Source organism: Moschus berezovskii, chromosome 22, assembly GCF_049115385.1.
Source record: "Moschus berezovskii isolate FMDL1 chromosome 22, NW_MosBer_1.0, whole genome shotgun sequence".
Classification (NCBI taxonomy): Eukaryota; Metazoa; Chordata; class Mammalia; order Artiodactyla; family Moschidae; genus Moschus; species Moschus berezovskii.
In genome coordinates, this window is record NC_142481.1 from 5276093 (window position 1) to 5294412 (window position 18320).

The 18320-nt window shown below is 43.0% G+C and overlaps 1 protein-coding gene across 13 annotated transcripts; it reads left to right on the plus strand.

Annotated features, from left to right (window-relative positions):
* Positions 1–591: 591 nt before the first annotated feature.
* LOC129546427 (uncharacterized) lies at positions 592–15975 on the plus strand. Of its 13 annotated transcripts, XM_055411354.2 has the most exons (6): positions 592–665; positions 1297–1371; positions 2875–2994; positions 3498–3568; positions 7649–7775; positions 13866–15975. In XM_055411354.2, exons 4-6 carry the CDS (start codon positions 3512–3514, stop codon positions 15785–15787), a joined length of 2106 nt encoding a protein of 701 aa, XP_055267329.2. In that variant the 5' UTR covers positions 592–665; positions 1297–1371; positions 2875–2994; positions 3498–3511; the 3' UTR covers positions 15788–15975. The 13 variants fall into 13 exon arrangements, with proteins under 13 accessions (XP_055267329.2, XP_055267330.2, XP_055267336.2 ...); XM_055411355.2 differs by having other exon boundaries at positions 2875–3568; XM_055411361.2 differs by lacking the exon at positions 2875–2994 and having other exon boundaries at positions 596–665.
* Positions 15976–18320: the final 2345 nt, after the last annotated feature.

An 18320-nucleotide genomic window follows, 5' to 3' on the forward strand; every position in this document is an offset into this window, starting at 1 on the left:
TGTGAAACCGGGATTGAAGTTGATGTTATTTTAAGAATCTTACAGACTGGAAACAGATATAAAGCTATATTAACAATAGTTATAGGCTCAAATAATACATTGCATTTAGTTCAGTTCAGTTGCTCAGTAGTGTCCGACTCTTTGCGACCCCATGAATCACAGCACGCCAGGCCTCCCTGTCCATCACCAACTCCCGGAGTTCACTCAAACTCATGTCCATGGAGGCGGTGATGCCATCCAGCCATCTCATGTTCTGTCGTCCCCTTCTCCTCCTGCCCCCAATCCCTCCCAGCATCAGAGTCTTTTAGTTTTATCATAACTTCCCTTCCAAGGAGCAGTTGTTTTTTTATTTCCTGGCTGCAGTCCCCTTTAGCAGTGATTACAGTATTCAACTGTTTTCTCCGCCCGTTACGCCGCGACGCCCCGCCCCGCCCCGCCCCTCCCGCCGCGCCGCGTCGTCCCGCCCCTCCCGCCGCGTCGCCCCGCCCCTCCGCGCAGCGAGGTCCCGCCTCACCTTACAAAGGCCCTATGCTGGTCCCCTTCTCTCCACCACCCTCTCCCGACGGCCTGGCCCCGCCTCCAAGCCGTTCCGCTATTTGTCTGCGCGTGCGCGCACCGTGACCCACGCGGAAGCGGAGAGCGGCGAGTGGAGGTTCCAGCGCAGCGTGAGTTTCTGCCTTTGGGGTCAAACCTGCTTCTCGCAGTCTCCTTTTCTTTGTACCCCGGGTCTGAGGGTCGCTGCTGACTCTAAATTCCGCTCCCGCCCCACCAGCCCCAGCAAATTCAGACGTCTTCGTAAGCGGCGAAGGGGCGCCTGCCTTTTGGTTTAAAGTCCGCCCTGAAGCCGGTTCCTGCTTTTGGAACACTGAAACGCTGCGTTTCGCACCTTTTTCCGGCTTAAGACCGTTTACTGACCCCTCTACCCTTTCTGCACCACATACAATTCTATAGGCGAGATGGTTTATTCGCTCCACGTTCTTCAGCCTCTCCCTCTCGGGCCGTGCAGGCCTCGCCGGCCTCCCCGCTCCCGCAGAGGCCGCGTTCTCTCCCCGGTCCTGGGATTCTGGAGAGCCCGCCCCGCTCCTGAGACCCCTCTCCCTCCCAGCCCTCTGTCCTCACGTCTCCTCAGGCCGGTCTTTCTGTCCTTCAAAGTGACCTTTCCCCTGACCCCTGGTGGGGGGAGGTGACCTGAGCCAGCCACGTGACACCCATGGTTCTTCGGCCCCAAATACCACCCGCTGGCATTTGGCTGTTGCGGGAGGGTCTTTCTTATTCAGTCTCCTACCCTGTAAATAGTGGGCGGAAGGCGGGATCCGGAGAAGCAGAGACAGCGACTCCTAGAGAAATGAAAAATTGAGAAAAGCATATGGGGTAAGCGATGGCATTGAAGAGAATTGTGAGGAACTTGGAAGAGACAGCTTCATGAAAAAGAATGAGTCTTGAAGGGAGCGGGTGGGGAAAGTAGAGAAATTCAGAGAAAAGCAGGATCTCCGGAGAGTTAAGGGTGAGCTACCTAGGGAGGTGTGGTTGTTATTCCGACTCTTTGAGAGCCCTGTATCTCCCAGAGTTTTCTCAAATCCATATCCTTTGAGTCCAGGGATGGTATCTCACCATCTCATCCTCTGCCGCCCCCTTCTATAGCCTTCACGGTAGAGGGGCTGTAAATCAGGGGTCCCAAAGAGGGCGACAGTGGAGAGGCAGTTCACACAGAGAGCCCGTAAAGGGGATAGAAGAGTTGGGACCAGAGCAACAATATCCTGGTGGGAGAGTAAGTGGACTCCTAGTGATTGGAGAAGCTGAGAAAAAAGTGAGCTGAAAGGAAAGCATAGCCACTTGGGAGTGCCAGAGAGTTGGGAGGAAGGGAGGGCAGAGGTGGAAGAAGAAAGGCAGAAATACAGGGAGATTGAGGATCACCAAGGAGGTTGGAGAGAAAGCAAATTGAAGGCGAACAGATGGCAGGGAGAGGCGGGATGGGAGTCAAGGAAGAGTACAGAGGGGGACAGGCACAGCAGGAGAGCAGAGATGAGAGCAGAGAAAGGGACATGTAGAAAGAAGCAGGGAAGCAGATCAACCAAATGAAGTGGAAACAGCTAGTGTGCAGGTGATGGTGGGGACTAGATCCCGAAGAGTGCTGAATCAGTTGGGTCAGAATTATTAAGTCGTTATACATTGATTTTTGGCTTTAAAATCTAATGTAAGTCTTGCTTCTTTAAATTGTACAGATAAGAATGAGAATTGCAGATTTTCAGTCTGTGAGGCATGTGTACTTTGTAATTATTTGTATTAAAAGAGCATGCATGTGTAGAGCCTGTTGAGGTGGGGGCTGCGGCAGTGACTTGATTCTCTCAGCTGTGGGTCACCCCCTTCCCTGTTCCTGGTGAGGAGTAGAGGTTATGCTGGAGAAGAAATGGGGCAAGAGCCGACTGACTCTCACTACATGATGCCTTTTCAAGGAACTTCATGTTCTTTGTGGTGGGTTTACTGTTGGCTCTCTGCTTTCTTTACATTTAATTATTTTTGTAGCTTGGGATAAAGATTTGTTCGTTCGATACCGACTTTCTTGTAAACATATGTGGAGATTTGTCTCACTTGGGACAACTTGGATGAATGTGGAGAATATCATGCTAAGTGAATTAAGACAGGGAAAGACTGATATTATGTGTCCTTCCATTATATGGAATGTAAGAAAAATGAAACTCACTAGTACCAGAAGGTAGGATGGTGGTCATCTGGGGCTGGGAGGTGGGGATGATGGGGAGATACTGGTCAAAAGCTAGACTTTGAGATGTGAAATGAATGCGTCCTGGGGAGGTATGCGCAGCATGCTGACCGTGGTTAATCCTGCTCTGTTACTGCATGCTGGGAATTTGTCAGGAGAGTGCGTCATCAGTGTTGTCACCACACAGAGAACATGGGAATTTGGAGGTGATGGACGTGTTGTTTCATGGATTGTGATAAATACTTCACGGTGTACACATGGTCACAAGGTGTATGGTATGTATACACATACTCTGGTTAGTCGATTCTCCCCCATCAGACACGCTCCTTAGGATCTCGTGTGGGGCCTCGCCCCAGGAATGTGCACAGAGCCGCAGATGATTCCTATCTGGATCCTGCATTGAGCACCAGGGGCTCTTAGCCTCCACTTCTGAGACTGAGATCAGGCCCTGGGGGAGGGAAGGGTGCTCTGCTCTGAGTGGGGTTGGACCAGGGCCTGCTGTGTGAGCTGAAGGGCATCGTTGGATCAGCGGAGGGGCCCCCTGCTGCTGTGTGCATGAGGCCTCACTAGGAGGTGAGTGTGATCCAAGGAAAAGGTGGGAAAGTCCCCTGTTGGACTCTATGCAGGAGTTGACTGTCCTGAGTCCCTCCTGAGACAGTGGGCAGAGAGGACTGTCTGTTCCACACTGTGAGGGCTTCCCTGTTGTGTGGTTGGGGCTAAGGAAAGGGATGTGTTGACTGTTAAGCATTAAACAGCATGTTTTCTACTTTCATGATAGAACTGTGAAGACTCATGGATGAAGAGGCCCAGAAGAGGAAAGAACAGGAGTTAGGCATGCCTCTTTCTCAGGTAGGGTCATATTCTCAGTGAATTCTCAGACTTCTTTCCTGAAATGACCTTCTCAGGCCTCGCTAATCGTGACTGACTCTGGAGTGTCCTGTCTGACTCTTGTATAGGCACACTCACCCAGGGCCTTCCCTCAGGGCCTGTCGTCTCCACTTAGATCCTGTCTCCCTATGACCCGGTAACCTGGACCTTGTGAGGAGGCTCCCTTGAGCGCCATCCTGGGCAGGGCTCCTCACCCACGGGTTGCAGATGGGGTCTCAGTGCTGTTGGGCAGCAGGGATTGCTTAGGGCCCATCTGGATGCGCTGTCTGCTCTCTGTCAACCAGGGTAAAGAAGCTGTAGGTGGACCTCAGGCATTAACATGTACAGTACACGGTAAAATCTGCAAAAGAGGCTAATGAGGGAAAATCAGTTCTGACTTTTTATAGTACATTTAACTAAATGATCACCTCCTTGCAAACTTAACTGTTTGGGAATGGATTGGAATGTTCAGAAAGAGATGTCAGGGCTAGGGAGTGTTTCGTAACACCGTCTAATTTAAACTGTGAAATCAGTCTTACTGATTTTTTTTGCTTTCTTTTTTGACCACATGATGCAGGTTCCGGGGTAGTTCCGCTGAGTAGGGATCGAACCTGAAACCCTGCAGTGGAAGTGAGGGATCTTAACCCCTGGACCATGAGGGAATTCTCCAACTGTACTAATCTTGATTCAGTATTTTCCTAATGGAATAAAATAATGAATTTTGGAGTTTGTTAATAAGTAGATACCTAAAATTAAGGATAAAAATCACATGATTTTTAAATGTATTCATTTCCTGTACTGTCTTCATTGCTTCAGTGTCTTTTCGCTAGTTCTGGCGAGTGGTGGCTACTCTCTGGTTGCGGTGCGCACGCTTCTCATTGTGGTGGCTTCTCTTGTCTTACAGCCCAGGCTCTAGAGCGTGCCGGCTTCAGTATTTTCACCTCCTGGGCTCTACAGCTCTGGCTCAGGAATTGAGACTCACGTGCTTAGTTGCCCCTCAGCATGTGGGATCTCAGACCAGGCAACAACCCACATCTCTTGCATTGCCCAGTGGATTCTTTATCACTTACCCGTAGGGAGAGCCACATATTTTTAAATACAGGTATTTTATAAAGATTGGAAGAAATCTTCTGTGTGTTATTTTCTGCTCGTATTACTTTTTTGTTTTTTTTAACTAGAATAAGATAATGTTGAGGAATTCCCTCTTGGTACAGTGGCTAAGAATGTGCCTGCCAATGTAGGGTGCACGGGCTCCATCCCAAGTCCGGGAAGATGCCTCAGAGCAACTAAGCCCATGGGCCACAACTACTGACCCTGTGCTCTAAAGCCCGGGAGCCATAACTCCTGAAGCCTGCACACTCTAGAGCCTGTGCTCCAAAACAAGAGAAGCCAGTGCAGTGAGAAGCCCATGTACTGCAGCTGTAACTAGAGAAAGCCCACTCACAGTAAAGACCCAAAATAAGCTTTGGAAAAGAAATAGAATGTTGACAAAAGAGAATGGGAACCCACTCCAGTATTCTTCCCTGGAGAATTCCATGGCTAGAGGAGCTGGTGGCCTGCCATCAGCAGGGTTGCAGAGAGTCTGGCATGCGTAAGCAGGTAAACAACAAATTCCACACACAGCAGATGGAGCTCTGAAGAACGAATCTAAGCACCTAACTTTCCTCTTGCAGATTCTTCAGTAACTTCCAGTAGCTTTGGGAATTAAGTCCTAAATCCATAGATCTTGCATAAATTAGCCTCTACCTGGCATTACCCCATCTACATTCCCTGTGTCCCAGTCACACTGGCTGACTTTCTGTTCAGTAAATATCTCCTTGCCTCAGAGCCGGCACTCAAGGCTGTTCTCTCTGCTTGCAACACTCTTCCATTTCCCACCTTGCCAATCCTGTGTTTCTTCCTCACAGAGACCCTGTCTGATTTCTCAGTGTAGCTTAAGACTTTCTGTTTAATCTTGTCTTAGCACCGGGCCTGTGTCAGAGCATTTATTTCAGTAGTAGTGTTTAAATTGTGGATGTGTGAATTCTGAAGCACTTTCAACATGTTGTAGGAATAATGTGGACTTTCTTGAGTTTTACACATTCATAAGTGAATGGTCTGTATCTCGTGCCTTTGTTGGTTTTCTGTGAGCTGTAGTTTCTGGGAGGTGAGCAGCTCTCATTCCTGTAACTCTTGTAATCCAGTCATTTGTGTGCCTCCTTCATGAGGATTTAGTAGGGCTGTGGTGCTGTTATCCCTCTGATAGGGACTCTAACTCGGTGTAAAGCCCCCAAGGTCTGTTACTTTTTATTTTATATTGTACTATATTTTATTTACAGTATTGTTTCAGGTGTATAGCAAAGTGATACAGTTATATATATATATGAATTAACAAAAGCAGTTCTAGTCTTTTGATGGGGTGCTCATGGTTTATAACATAAATGACATTATTTTGAGAGAGAGATAACTTAGGTATGGCATTGGGTTTTTTTTCTTTTTGCAGCTTGAGGCAGTTGTAAAATAACTTAATGTAGCTTTTTACACGGAGAAGGCAATGGCAAGCCACTCCAGTACTCTTGCCTAGAAAATCCCATGGATGGAGAAGCCTGGTAGGCTGCAGTCCATGGGGTCGCTAAGGGTCGGACACGACTGAGCGACTTCACTTTCACTTTTCACTTTCACACATTGGAGAAGGAAATGGCAACCCACTCCAGTGTTCTTGCCGGGAGAATCCCAGGGACGGGGGAGCCTGGTGGGCTTCTGTCTATGGGGTCACACAGAGTCGGACACGACTGAAGTGACGCAGCAGCGGCAGCTTTTTACAACTGTGTATTCTATACTATTTTTTTCATTTGGTGAAATATTAACTGTTAATGTTTTTGGCATTGTGCTTTATACCATTTATTAAATTAAAAACTTAAAAAAATAAATAAAATTGTGGATGAAATTGGCTGGCTGGCTGCTCAATGATGAAATTGGCTGGCTGGTGCTAGATTGTAAGTTCCATCATGTTCACTGCTCTATTTCAATGTTGAGGCACAAAGCTGACGCTGAATAAATTTTGATAGAATGAAAGAAAAAAAAAAGACAACTCTTCTTGTTTCAATCAGTTGTGTGTTTACACATGCATGCATGAATGCATGGGTATGTAACTCCATGGTTTTATTACAAAAACATCATCTCATAAATAATAGTGTATGCTTTGTAGCAGTTTCAGTTGTATCTTAAGTGTATTTCATGGTGTTAAGTTTTTTCTGCATCATCACATGAATGATGTAAATTGTAGTAAGATTATTCACACTGTGTGGGTTGTGATGGGAGAGGGTGTGATCCTGTATGGTGATCTTTTATGCTGTTCTATTGTATTTCAGCTTCCTTGAACTTGTTTCAGATATTCTCAGGGAACTCTGTGTGGAAGCTCTTTCCTTCTCTGGTAGTTAACTGGTTGATTCTTTAGGTTCAGTTCTCTCTCCCAACCACCTGAGCTCAGGTCCTGTTGCCTCATTTCTTAACTGTTTGATCTGAGCGATTTCTTCGAGTTAGAGAATTTCCTCCCAAAGGTGGACACAGATCTTTCTCTACCGTGCTGTTATGTTGATGACAGGTTCATCCATGTGAAGTCTTCAGAGTAATACTTGGTGTGTAGGACGTGCTGAAACATCTGTTGTCATTGTGATGATGTTTTCATAATCACACTGTGTGTTCTTTTAAAGTCACTGTGGACTTTATCATCTGTGAAGACACCAGTCTTACTGTAACTCATCTAGATAGTGACACTGTCACTCAGTGTTGAATGTTAACACTTCTGCATAGACAACCCAGTATTGGTTTTAATTTGTGTATTTTTCATGTATTGTCCACATACATGACAAATTGATGTTGATTCCATGATATCATAATCTTAGGAAAAACGAGGAATTAGAAAATAGATTACAGACCAACAGTTTGCCTCAAACAGCTTTTAACTGATCTATCAGAATATTACTTCAACTGAATTGAGCTTTACCCCCTCACCTCTTCTCATGTTGTATGAAACTAAGAATCCTCCTCAGGGGCCGTTGGTGAAATCTGTTTTCATTTCAGGCACAGTTGAGCTTCAAGGATGTGTTCATAGATTTCACTCCTGAGGAGTGGGAATGCCTGGATCCTGCCCAGAGGACCTTGTACCAGGATGTGATGGTGGAGACCCTCAGGAACCTGCTGTCTGTGGGTGAGGATCATTTCCCTCTGAAGTGGGGATCTGCCCTGGGGTACCTCTGCATGTTGCCTCTTTACCTTTTGAGATCCCCTGTTTTTCTTGACTAAGCTCAAAACCTTGTTGACTCACACCTGTAAAGCTTCCTAATGGGCATCAGGAGTTTAAACTTGTCTTTCCTTCAGCTGACCTGCCCACTGTGTGATACACAAGGAGTTTCTCCACAGCTCAAGTGTTCATAAAACTGATTTCAAACTTTGAGATGTCCAGTTGCCTGTTTTCTAGGCCTGTGCTGTTGGTTCATTAGTTCTTGGATAGGAACTAGATCCCTGCTGCATATTATACTGTATATTATACCGTTCCCTGTGCATTCAGAAGGAGGCAGACAGTTAATTCATTTGTGAAGTATTTTTCTGTCAGTTTTTAATGTCCTCACTCCTTGGCTGACAGAAGAGCTGGATTCTCACCTGCCAGTGCAGGAGACACGGGTTCGATCCTTCCTCTGGGAAGATCCCACATGTCACAGAGCACTACACCTGTTGTGCCTCAACTACAAGCCAGCACTCTAGAGCCTGGAATGTGCAACTACTGAGGCCCCATGGGACAACTACTGAAGCCCGTGCACCCAGGAGAAGCCGCAGCAAGTGAGGAGCACGAGCACCGCAACTGGAGCGTAGCGCCTACTTCTGATCTTGGAGGAAAGACCAAGCAGCAACAAACACTCACCTGTGCCCAAAGGAATGAATACACCAATGTATTAAGAATAGTGGATACATTTATTAAAAAAGGGAGGTTGGATTTTGGAAGAAGCCACAGTATATGGCGTTACTTCTGAGTAGGAATTTTTGTTTCTTATCTGATTGTTATTTCCATTCTTGTGGCACAAGCAAGAAGACCCCTGGATTGTGGAGAATGAGGTGCTAATAGCAGAAATCCAGATGAGGGGGAAAATATCAACAGTGTGATCACAGGTCAACTGTCACAAGGACAGAGAGGAAGCCACACCATTCATGGTGTTTTGGAAACTCTCCAAGGGGGAGAATTCTGTGAGAAGACAGATGTTTAATGTTTGGGAACTCTGAGAGGAGATTTTTGTTCTCCCTAACTTACGGCTCTGTTCTTTGACATGTGAAATGTACAGCACCCTCCAGTGGTGCTGTAGCACCCGTAGAGATGAAGGCAAAGGCCAATTTTTTTGGCCTGTACTGAATCTTTGCTGCTATGTGGAGTTTTCTCTGTTTGAGACGAGAGAGGGCTGCTCTCTAGGAGCGGGGAGCACGGTTTCTCATTGTGGTGGCTGCTTTTGTTGTGAAGCATGGGCCCCAGGCACACGAGTTTGAGTGGTTTTACCATACAAGCTCAGTATCTGTGGTTCATCACCTTATTCTCCGTGACATGTGAGATCTTCCCAGAACAAGAATGGAACCCATGTCTCCTGCATTACTAAGCAGATTCTTACCATGAAACCACCAGAGTGTTAGGGAAATTAAGTACATAGTATTGTTTAGGTTTCAAGATAAAGCAGTGCATTCCTCTGACCTTGCTTCTAACCTGCATGGAAACTGCCCTGAGTGTGAATGTCCTGTCTCCTGTGAGTGCAAGTCTTGGAGTACCATAGATAAGATAGGGGACAAATCTTGAGATTGTTCAGCCTTTGCAGGGGTGCTTGCCAACCAAGCCCCAGGCTTAGTGCCATCCAAGTTGGCTCCTGGATCCTCCTCTCTAGCTACCGTGAGGTAAATAAAGGTGACTTAAAACTGTCTAAAGAGAAGTTACAACTGGAAAAAGAATTACACGATTTGTGAGGATGATTATCCATATTACAATGTCACAGTATATTTTGGCTGATCAAATCTTCACTTTTTAAGTCGACTCTCTTTAGCCAGCCCGCAGCCTCAATATATGACTATAGAAAGGAAAGATAACTTGTTTGATACAGGATAGCCATGATATTGTTTAGACTCTGGAGAAAACTAGTTAAGATGAGTTTTCCTTTCTTTGAAAGTGCAAGACCGGTTCTTTTTACATGTGGAATTAAAAACAGTAAGCTTGTTAAAAAAGCCTGCTGAAAAGAAAGCTTAAGGTTAACCTTTGGCAGGGCTTCCCATCTAGTGGTAAAGAATGTGCCAGCCCCTGGGGGACACACAGGAGATGTGGATTTGATCCCTGGGTGGGAAGATCCCCTGGAGGAGTGAATGGCAACCCACTCCAGTATTCTTGCCTGGAGAATCCCATCATGGACAGAGGAGCCTAGTGGGCTAGAGTCCATGGGGTTGCAGAGAGTTGGACAGGACTGAAGTGACCTTGCATAGCTTGCAATCTTTGCCATGTCCTTGAAATATGTAACCCATTTTTCCAGAGATTTCAGTCGTGGGCAAATTAGAATTTTAAGCCATGGGGCGCAGGGTGGGAAGAAAAGGGTGAAAGAGACATTTTAAATCTCAAGCAGGAAAGTTTGAGAGCTCTCATGTCTGTCGATCTGCATTTATGTTTGTCTCAGTGTGTGTCTTTGTTTTTGGATAATAGTTCAGTTCAGTCGCTCAGTAGTGTCCAACTCTTAGCGACCCCATGAACCACAGCACGCCAGGCCTCCCTGTCCATCACCAACTCCCGGAGTTCACTCAAACTCATGTCCATCGAGTCGGTGATGCCATCCAGCCATCTCATTCTCTGTCGTCCCCGTCTCCTCCTACCCCCAATCCCTCCCAGCATCAGAGTCTTTTCCAGTGAGTCAACTCGTCGCATGAGGTGGCCAAAGTATTAGAGTTTCAGCTTTAGCATAAGTCCTTCCAATGAACACCCAGGATTGATCTCCTCTAGAATGGACTGGTTGGATCTCCTTGCAGTCCAAGGGACTCTCAAGAGTCTTCTCCAGCACCACAGTTCAAAAGCATCAATTCTTCGGCGATCAGCTTTCTTCATAGTCCAACTCTCACATCCATACCTGACCACGGGAAAAACCATAGCCTTGACTAGACGGACCTTTGTTGGCAAAGTAATGTCTCTGCTTTTTAATATGCTATCTAGGCTGGTCATAACTTTATTGGTGAGGTTAATTTGTAAATGAGCTCTAATTCAATTGTTTGTAGAAAAAAAAGTAAGCACCTACAAATCAAACAGTTACAAGAGAAATTAACCTAAATGAATTTCAGGTTTTCGTGAACTTAGGAAATATTCAATATTAAATATCGAGTATTGATGTTTGTTTGCTAATCTCAGTAAGACATGTCTTCCACATTGTCTAATACTTTTATTGTACCTAGGTTTAATGTTAAGTAAGTTTGTCAACAGTTAAAGTAACTCGAGTGAAGAAACTTTTAAGGAAAGAATGGAAATGCAATTGGAGCTTTTAGATAAACTCTGTTAGGAATGATTCTACTTAAGAATTGTCTGTCTAAAATAGTCTCTCCAGATTTGAATAACCTGAATTTCTAGGGTTGTGCTCAACTAAGTGATGAAAGTTCGTTGAATATCTAGGTCATTTCCAAATAAAATAAGATTCTGAACCACAGATTACTGTAAACTCATTTCCTCTTACAGACAAACTAAAGAGATTATCGACTATTAAAGAATACGTTTGTTGCCACCCTGAGATGTTCTCTGTAGGAAATCAAATATTCTTAGACATTATCAGCGGTATTTATGTTGACCAGTCTACAAAATGCTAATATAACGGACAGCTCATGATTGTTTAAGGAAAGTAAGACGTGTGTTTTTAGTAAGAAAGATATGAGAAATGTGGGCGAATCACCTTGCTTTGTCCCCCCTGGTTAATTTGTCTTAGGACCCTCTCCTTGGCTACACAGGCACACACTGGGTCTTGAAGTAAAGGCTTCTCAGAGGAGCAAAACTCATTATGGCCTGGAATGATCCTCTGACTTTTAACTCCAAGGAGCCTTTCTGTGTTTGTGTACTGTCTTCTTATCAGACAGGGTTTTTTTCCTTTCTTTATGCTTGCCATAATTATTCCCTTGAATTAAGAGACAAACTGGCTGTTTACCCTGTTTTTGTTGGCTGTTAATTCCTCAACTGGAGCCCACCTATCTCTTATCTCAGGGTGGTAGCTGATTGTAGATGTCTAACCTGCAGCCTTTCCAACTCCTACCTCAAAAGTACATTTTATTAAGGAAAATGGAAAGTACTTCTGACTTACAGATGGCTGTTTTTGAATGAATAAAATGATTTTTTTTTTTTAAAGTGAGAGGTTTCATAGAAAGTGGACTCCAAGAAAAGAGGTCCCAGAAGGAAAGGTCTTTGTATGTTCTGCAACAATCTTTCTTTTGACTCCTGTCAATTTTGTTGCTTGACTTTGGTAGCATGTGATGTGGTATTTCAAAGGGATTTACTTCCCCTTGTTCCCCTCCTGTGGTAATTAGTGCTGTTAGGTGGCATAGACTGTTGAGTGTTTTATAGAAGAAATCAGAAGGTACTTTTTTTTTGCTGTGCCACATGGCAGTCGGTTCTTAGTTCCCCACTCATGGATGGATTCTGTGCCCCCTACAGTGGAAGCACATAGTCCTAACTTCTGGACCACCAGGGAATTTTCCTCAAAGGTTACTTTTGCCTCAAAGATATATAAGTTTTTCAATTACATTCCTTGATCTCATAACAGTAAATTAAAAATTTATTTAAAATTTATTTGTTTTTGGCTGCTCCGGGTCTTTGTTGCTTCAGGGGGTTTTCTCTACTTGCAGCGAGCAAGGGCTCCCCTCTAGTTACAGTGCATGAACTTCTCATTCTAGTGTATTCTCTGGTTGCAATGCATGGTCTCTGTGTGTTTGCTCAGTAGCTGTGACTCCCCAGCTCTAGAGCACCAAATCATCACTTGTGGCCTAGAGGCTTAGTTGTTCTCAGGCATGTGGGAATTTCCCGGGTCAGGGATCAAACCTCTGTGCCCTGCACTAGCTGGCGGATTCTTTACCTCTGAGCCACAAGGGAAGCCCCAAGCTTGTTCCTTTATGTATATCTTGGAGCCAATGAACTGGTGAGTTTAGGTTACTGTGTAGATAGGGAGTTGATGTATTGAATGATTATTGTGTAAGTAGAGAATGTTTCACTTAACAGTGACGGTCTTTTTGTAACACACAATATAACTGACATGAACTACTTGTTAATGTCATCAAATGCCTATATGTCTATCTACTGATAGATTTCTAAGAGGTATTGAGAAAACTGTTTATTTTTTTATTTTTTAAATTATTTTAGGGAATTCCCTGACAGTCCAGTTGATAGGATTCAATAGTTTTCACTGTAGCGAGCATGGATTATTCCATGGTCAGGCAACCAAGATCTCATAAGCCACATGGTTCAGCAAAAAAATATATATATATATATAAATATAGTTTACAGAATTCTTTATTTTCTCAATGCAGTATTTGTTGAACAGTTGCTAACTGCCATTTATTTTTTACATTATTCATTAGAATACTTCTTTTGCATTGTTTGCCATTCCAGTGGATTGCCTGTTTGATGCTTGTTTGCTCAGTTGCTCAGTCATGTCTGACTCTTTGTGATCTCATGGACTATAGCCCACCAAGCTTTCCTGTCCATGGAACTGTTTTCAGGCAAGAATAGTTCACTGGGTTGTGATTTCCTGCTCCAGGGCATCTTTCCTACGCAGGGATTATATCCCTCATGTCTTCTGCATTGGCAGGCAGTTTCTTTACCACTGAGTCACCTCTCTAGTCCTGTATGTTCTTTATCATTTAAATATGTTTAAGTATGCATAAAGTGTGTACAATATACCGTTATTTTCTCCTCAATTATGAGACAGTTGTGTGTTTACTATAAACTAAGATGATCTTTGAGGTCATGGTGGGAAAATACGTTTTCTTTGCGAACTGACATGAGTTTGCATAAAATGAATGTTTTCTGATTGTGTTTGAAACTACACTACCCTAAAATTAATTTGAATTACATATGATCACTCTTTTTTAAAGAGTTCTGTTCCTTTAGTGTTGTATAGTTTTAAGATCATCATTGCAAAGATTCATAATTCTGTTCAGGATGGATATGACTTTTGGTATCATATCATGTGTTCAACAGGAAATAATTTATTTATGAATTGTAACTAATAGAATACCTGTGGTTCTTTATGTCTTGTAGATATGTCTCATATACATATGATCAAGAAATTACAGGCAAAAGCAAACAGTGGTAAAGGGGAGATTTTTCAAAGAGTGATGTTTGAAAGAGCTGAAAGCCTTGAAATCGAAGATTTTCGCCTAAGGAAGATACAGGAAAATATACATGACTTTGATTGTCTGTGGACAGATGATGAAAGAAATGACAAAGGAATGTCTACATCCCATAACAAAAACCTCACTGATGGAAGAGATCATCATAGTAGAAGTGATGCAGGAAGTAGACCTTTTGCAAGGCACGGATCAAGCTTTCAGGATGAATTGCAGATGGTACAATCTGAAGGGATAATCTTTGAATGTAGTCAAGTTGTGACAGACATCTGTGCCTCAGGTTTATCATCTCAGAAAACTCGTAATGTCTGCAAAGGCTTTTCTGTTAAACATGAGAATGCTGTTATGCATCCTTCTGAACTGTTACCAGACCATGAAACACAAAAGAAAAGACCTTACCAATGTAATGAGTGTGACGTAACCTTTCTTCAGGACTCAGAACTCACTGGACATCAAAGAATCCATACAGGAGGAAAACCGTATAAATGTGATGTATGTGGCAAGGCTTATAATCAAACTACAAAACTTGCAATTCATTGGAGAATTCATACTGGAGAGAGACCACATAAATTTGATGTATGTGGCAAGGCTTTTAATCAAGCTGCAAAATTAGTAATTCATTGGAGATATCATATGAGAGAGAAATCATATAAATGTGACGTATGTGGCAAGGCCTTTAGTCAAAGTGGAAACCTTGGAGTTCATCGGAGAATTCATACTGGAGAGAAGCCATACAAATGCAATGTGTGTGACAAGGCATTTAGTCGTAGTGGAAACCTTACTGTTCATCGGAGACGTCATACTGGAGAGAAACCGTATAAATGTGATGTATGTGGCAGTACCTTTAGTCATACTGCCAACCTTGCAGTTCATCGGCGAGTTCATACTGGAGAAAAACCATATAATTGTGGCATATGTGGCAAGGCTTTCAGTGTAATGTCAAGCTTTGCTGTTCATCAGAGAGTTCATACTGGAGAGAAACCATATAAATGTGATGTATGTGGCAAGGCCTTTAATCACACTACAAGACTTGCACTTCATCAGAGAATTCATACTGGAGAGAAGCCATACAAATGCACTGTATGTGACAAGGCGTTTAGTCGTAGTGGAAACCTTACTGTTCATCGGAGGCTTCATACTGGAGAGAAACCATATAAATGTGATATGTGTGGCAAGACTTTCAGAATAAATTCAACCCTTGCTGTTCATTTGAGAGTACATACTGGAGAGAAACCATATAAATGTGATGTATGTGGCAAGGCCTTTAGTGCAGCTGCAAAACTTGTAGTACATCGGAGAATCCATACGGTAGAGAAACCATATAAATGTGATGTATGTGGCAAAGGCTTTAGTGAACCTTCAAGTCTTGAAGTTCATCAGAGAATACATACTGAGGAGAAACTATATAAATGTGACGTTTGTGGCAAGGTCTTTAATCAGACTGCAAAACTTGGACTTCATCGGAGAATTCATACTGGAGAGAAACCTTATAAATGTGATGTATGTGGCAAGGCGTTTCGTCGTACTGGAAACCGTGCTGTTCATCGGCGAGTTCATACTGGAGAGAAACCATATAAATGTGATGTATGTGACAAGGCATTTGTTTGTACTGGAAACCTTGCTGTTCATCGGCGAGTTCATACTGGAGAGAAACCATATAACTGTGGTATATGTGGCAAGGCTTTCAGTGTAAGGTCAAGCCTTGCTGTTCATCAGAAAGTTCATACTGGAGAGAAACCATATAAATGTGATGTCTGTGGCAAGGCATTTGTTCGTAGTGGAAACCTTGGTTTTCATCAGAAAGTTCATACTGGACAGAATCCATATAAATGAGGTATATGTGTCAGGGCTTTCAGTGGGAATGCAAACCTTGCAGTTCATCTGAGATTTCATACTGGAGAGAACCTTACAAATATAAAAATCTGACAAACCATTTAGGCAGAGTCATCCATAAGTCATCATCAGGCAGTTTAGATGGGAGAGAAACCATATAAATATGATGCATATGGCCAGTGCTTTACTTGAAATGACGAACTTAGAAACCATCGGAGAATTCATACTAGAGAGAAACATTAGAAATGTGATAGTTGTGAGAAACATTTTACTGCAAATTTCGTGAGTGTGACAAAGACTTTAGTCAGTGTTCAGGCCTTATAATTCAGAGAATTGATACTGTATAGAAAACATACAAGTGAAATGAATGTGGCAGAGTTTCTAGTGCATGTTCAGCATGAACTGCCCATTAGGCAGTTCATTAAGGAGAGATACCACATAAATGTTATTTATGTGGCAAACCCTTCTGTCAAAAGGAATGACATTGCAGATCATCTGAGAATTGATACTGCAGTGAAAACTTACACATGTAGAGAATGCAGTAAAATATATCAACTTTTTGACCCTCAAAAAATTCAAACGGGAGGAAAACTACACAAATGTGTTAGTGTGGGAAAGCTTTGATTTTGTGTTCAGGCCTAACTCACCATCCATTAATTGTTGTTGTTGTTTTAACAATATTGTGATGGTTTTTACTGTACATCAACATGAATAGGCCATAGGCGTACATATGTCCCCTCCCTCCTGAACCCACCTCTCTCCAGATTGTCCCAGAGCACTGGTTCATACATCAAACTCCCACTGGCTCTTTTAAATATGGTAATATATGTTTCAGTGCTAATCTCTTAAATCCTGCCATCCTATTTCGTTTTTTACAGTAGGTTTCCTTAGCGTTACTTTTTCTATCCACATGTTATGACCCAGATTTAATGTTTAGTTTACATTTCTTTCCTGCCTTACACTAAGAAATACAGAAGTCAGTGGGTTATTTTGAGACTTTTGTAACATTAAAATGCACATATACAATGACAGGGAACATAGGTGCCCTGTAAATGTAAAAAATGACTTTAGGACTTGAGTTCAGTCAGATAATACACATAGAAATATTTATAAATAGTGCAACGTTGATAATTTTGGTGAAAATAAATCCTAGTGTCTTCTTAAGACTTTATATTTTACAATGTGCCTTGTTGTCCACAACTGAGAGATCTTTCAGAAACAGACAACAAAGAAATGAGAGAAAATATATTATAATTTTTCAACAAGCAGTAAATTGCCTGATTACCGTCAAGTGATAGTAATTTGACATTCCATTACATTGAAGTATTGACTTAAGTATTATATATTATGATGTAAACAAGTTTTTCTCATATAAGTATTTGAAGCTTTGTCATCACAAGCATGGAACAGAAACTTTTATAAATAATTCATTTCTCATTAAAAGTTTTTTTCTCTCTTTAATAATCTTTAAAATTTATTTTTGACTATGCTGTCTTCATTGTGCCGGCTTCTTTGTCTTTTTGCAGCAATCGGGCTATGAATTCTCCACATAAACTTGACTTGGGCATGGTTGGAGACTGGCATTCTGATGCTTCTTTTCTTCAGTCCAGAGGACTCAATGTGTGTGGTTTGTTTTTTTTTTTGGCTGTGCTGAACCTTTTTTTTTTTTTTTGCTGCACGTCAGCTTTCTCTAGTTGCACCAAGCAGAATTGACTTTCTCATTATTTGTGTGCAGGCTTCTCACTACTGTACCTACTCTTTGGCAGAGCACAGGCTCAGTACTTGTGTTGCACAGGCTTAGATGCTCCGTGTCATGTAGTATACTCTCAGATCAGGGATCAAACCTGGGTCATATGCACTGGCAGGTAGATTATTTACCACTGGACCACCAGGGAGGTTCTACTCAGTGTCTTTTAACTGGGTGCTATGTATGTTAATACACTGCCAAACAAAATTGGGGTCATCAACCAATAACTGGGAGATCTGAAAACCAGGAGAGACTCCCCAAAACTTATCTGGACTTGCTGAAGATGTGGATGTACCCAAGAGACCCTTCCTGAAATACCAAGGCCAGAATGTCCAAATCACAGTATGGTGCCTGCTTTTCTCAATCCTGCATTCCCTTAGGGTGCACTTCGCTGGGCCACTGCAGTGACTAATAAGCTGGATCCTTGAAGAAGTGGAATGTTAAGACATTTTTCTCCTTAGAAGTGTTAGTATAAAGTAGCCCTTTGTAAGAGTTGTGTGTTTCACATTCTAGCTTGTCAACACTGCACAAAGCCAGTTCTTGTTTAGTTCAACTGATTAAATTCTAACTGCAGGAATATTCCTGGGTCCAAACCCACCCCACCAGCTCCCCACAAGCCCCACCCAACCACAAAGTAGCCACCAGACCAAGGTTCATTTCCCAGGCCTATGAATCACATCAGCCTCATCAGGAGGACTCCAAGTACAGTTTGGTTCAGTCGCTCAGTCGTGTTCCGCTCTTTGTGACCCACCCCATGGACTGCAACACGCCAGGCCTCCCTGTCCA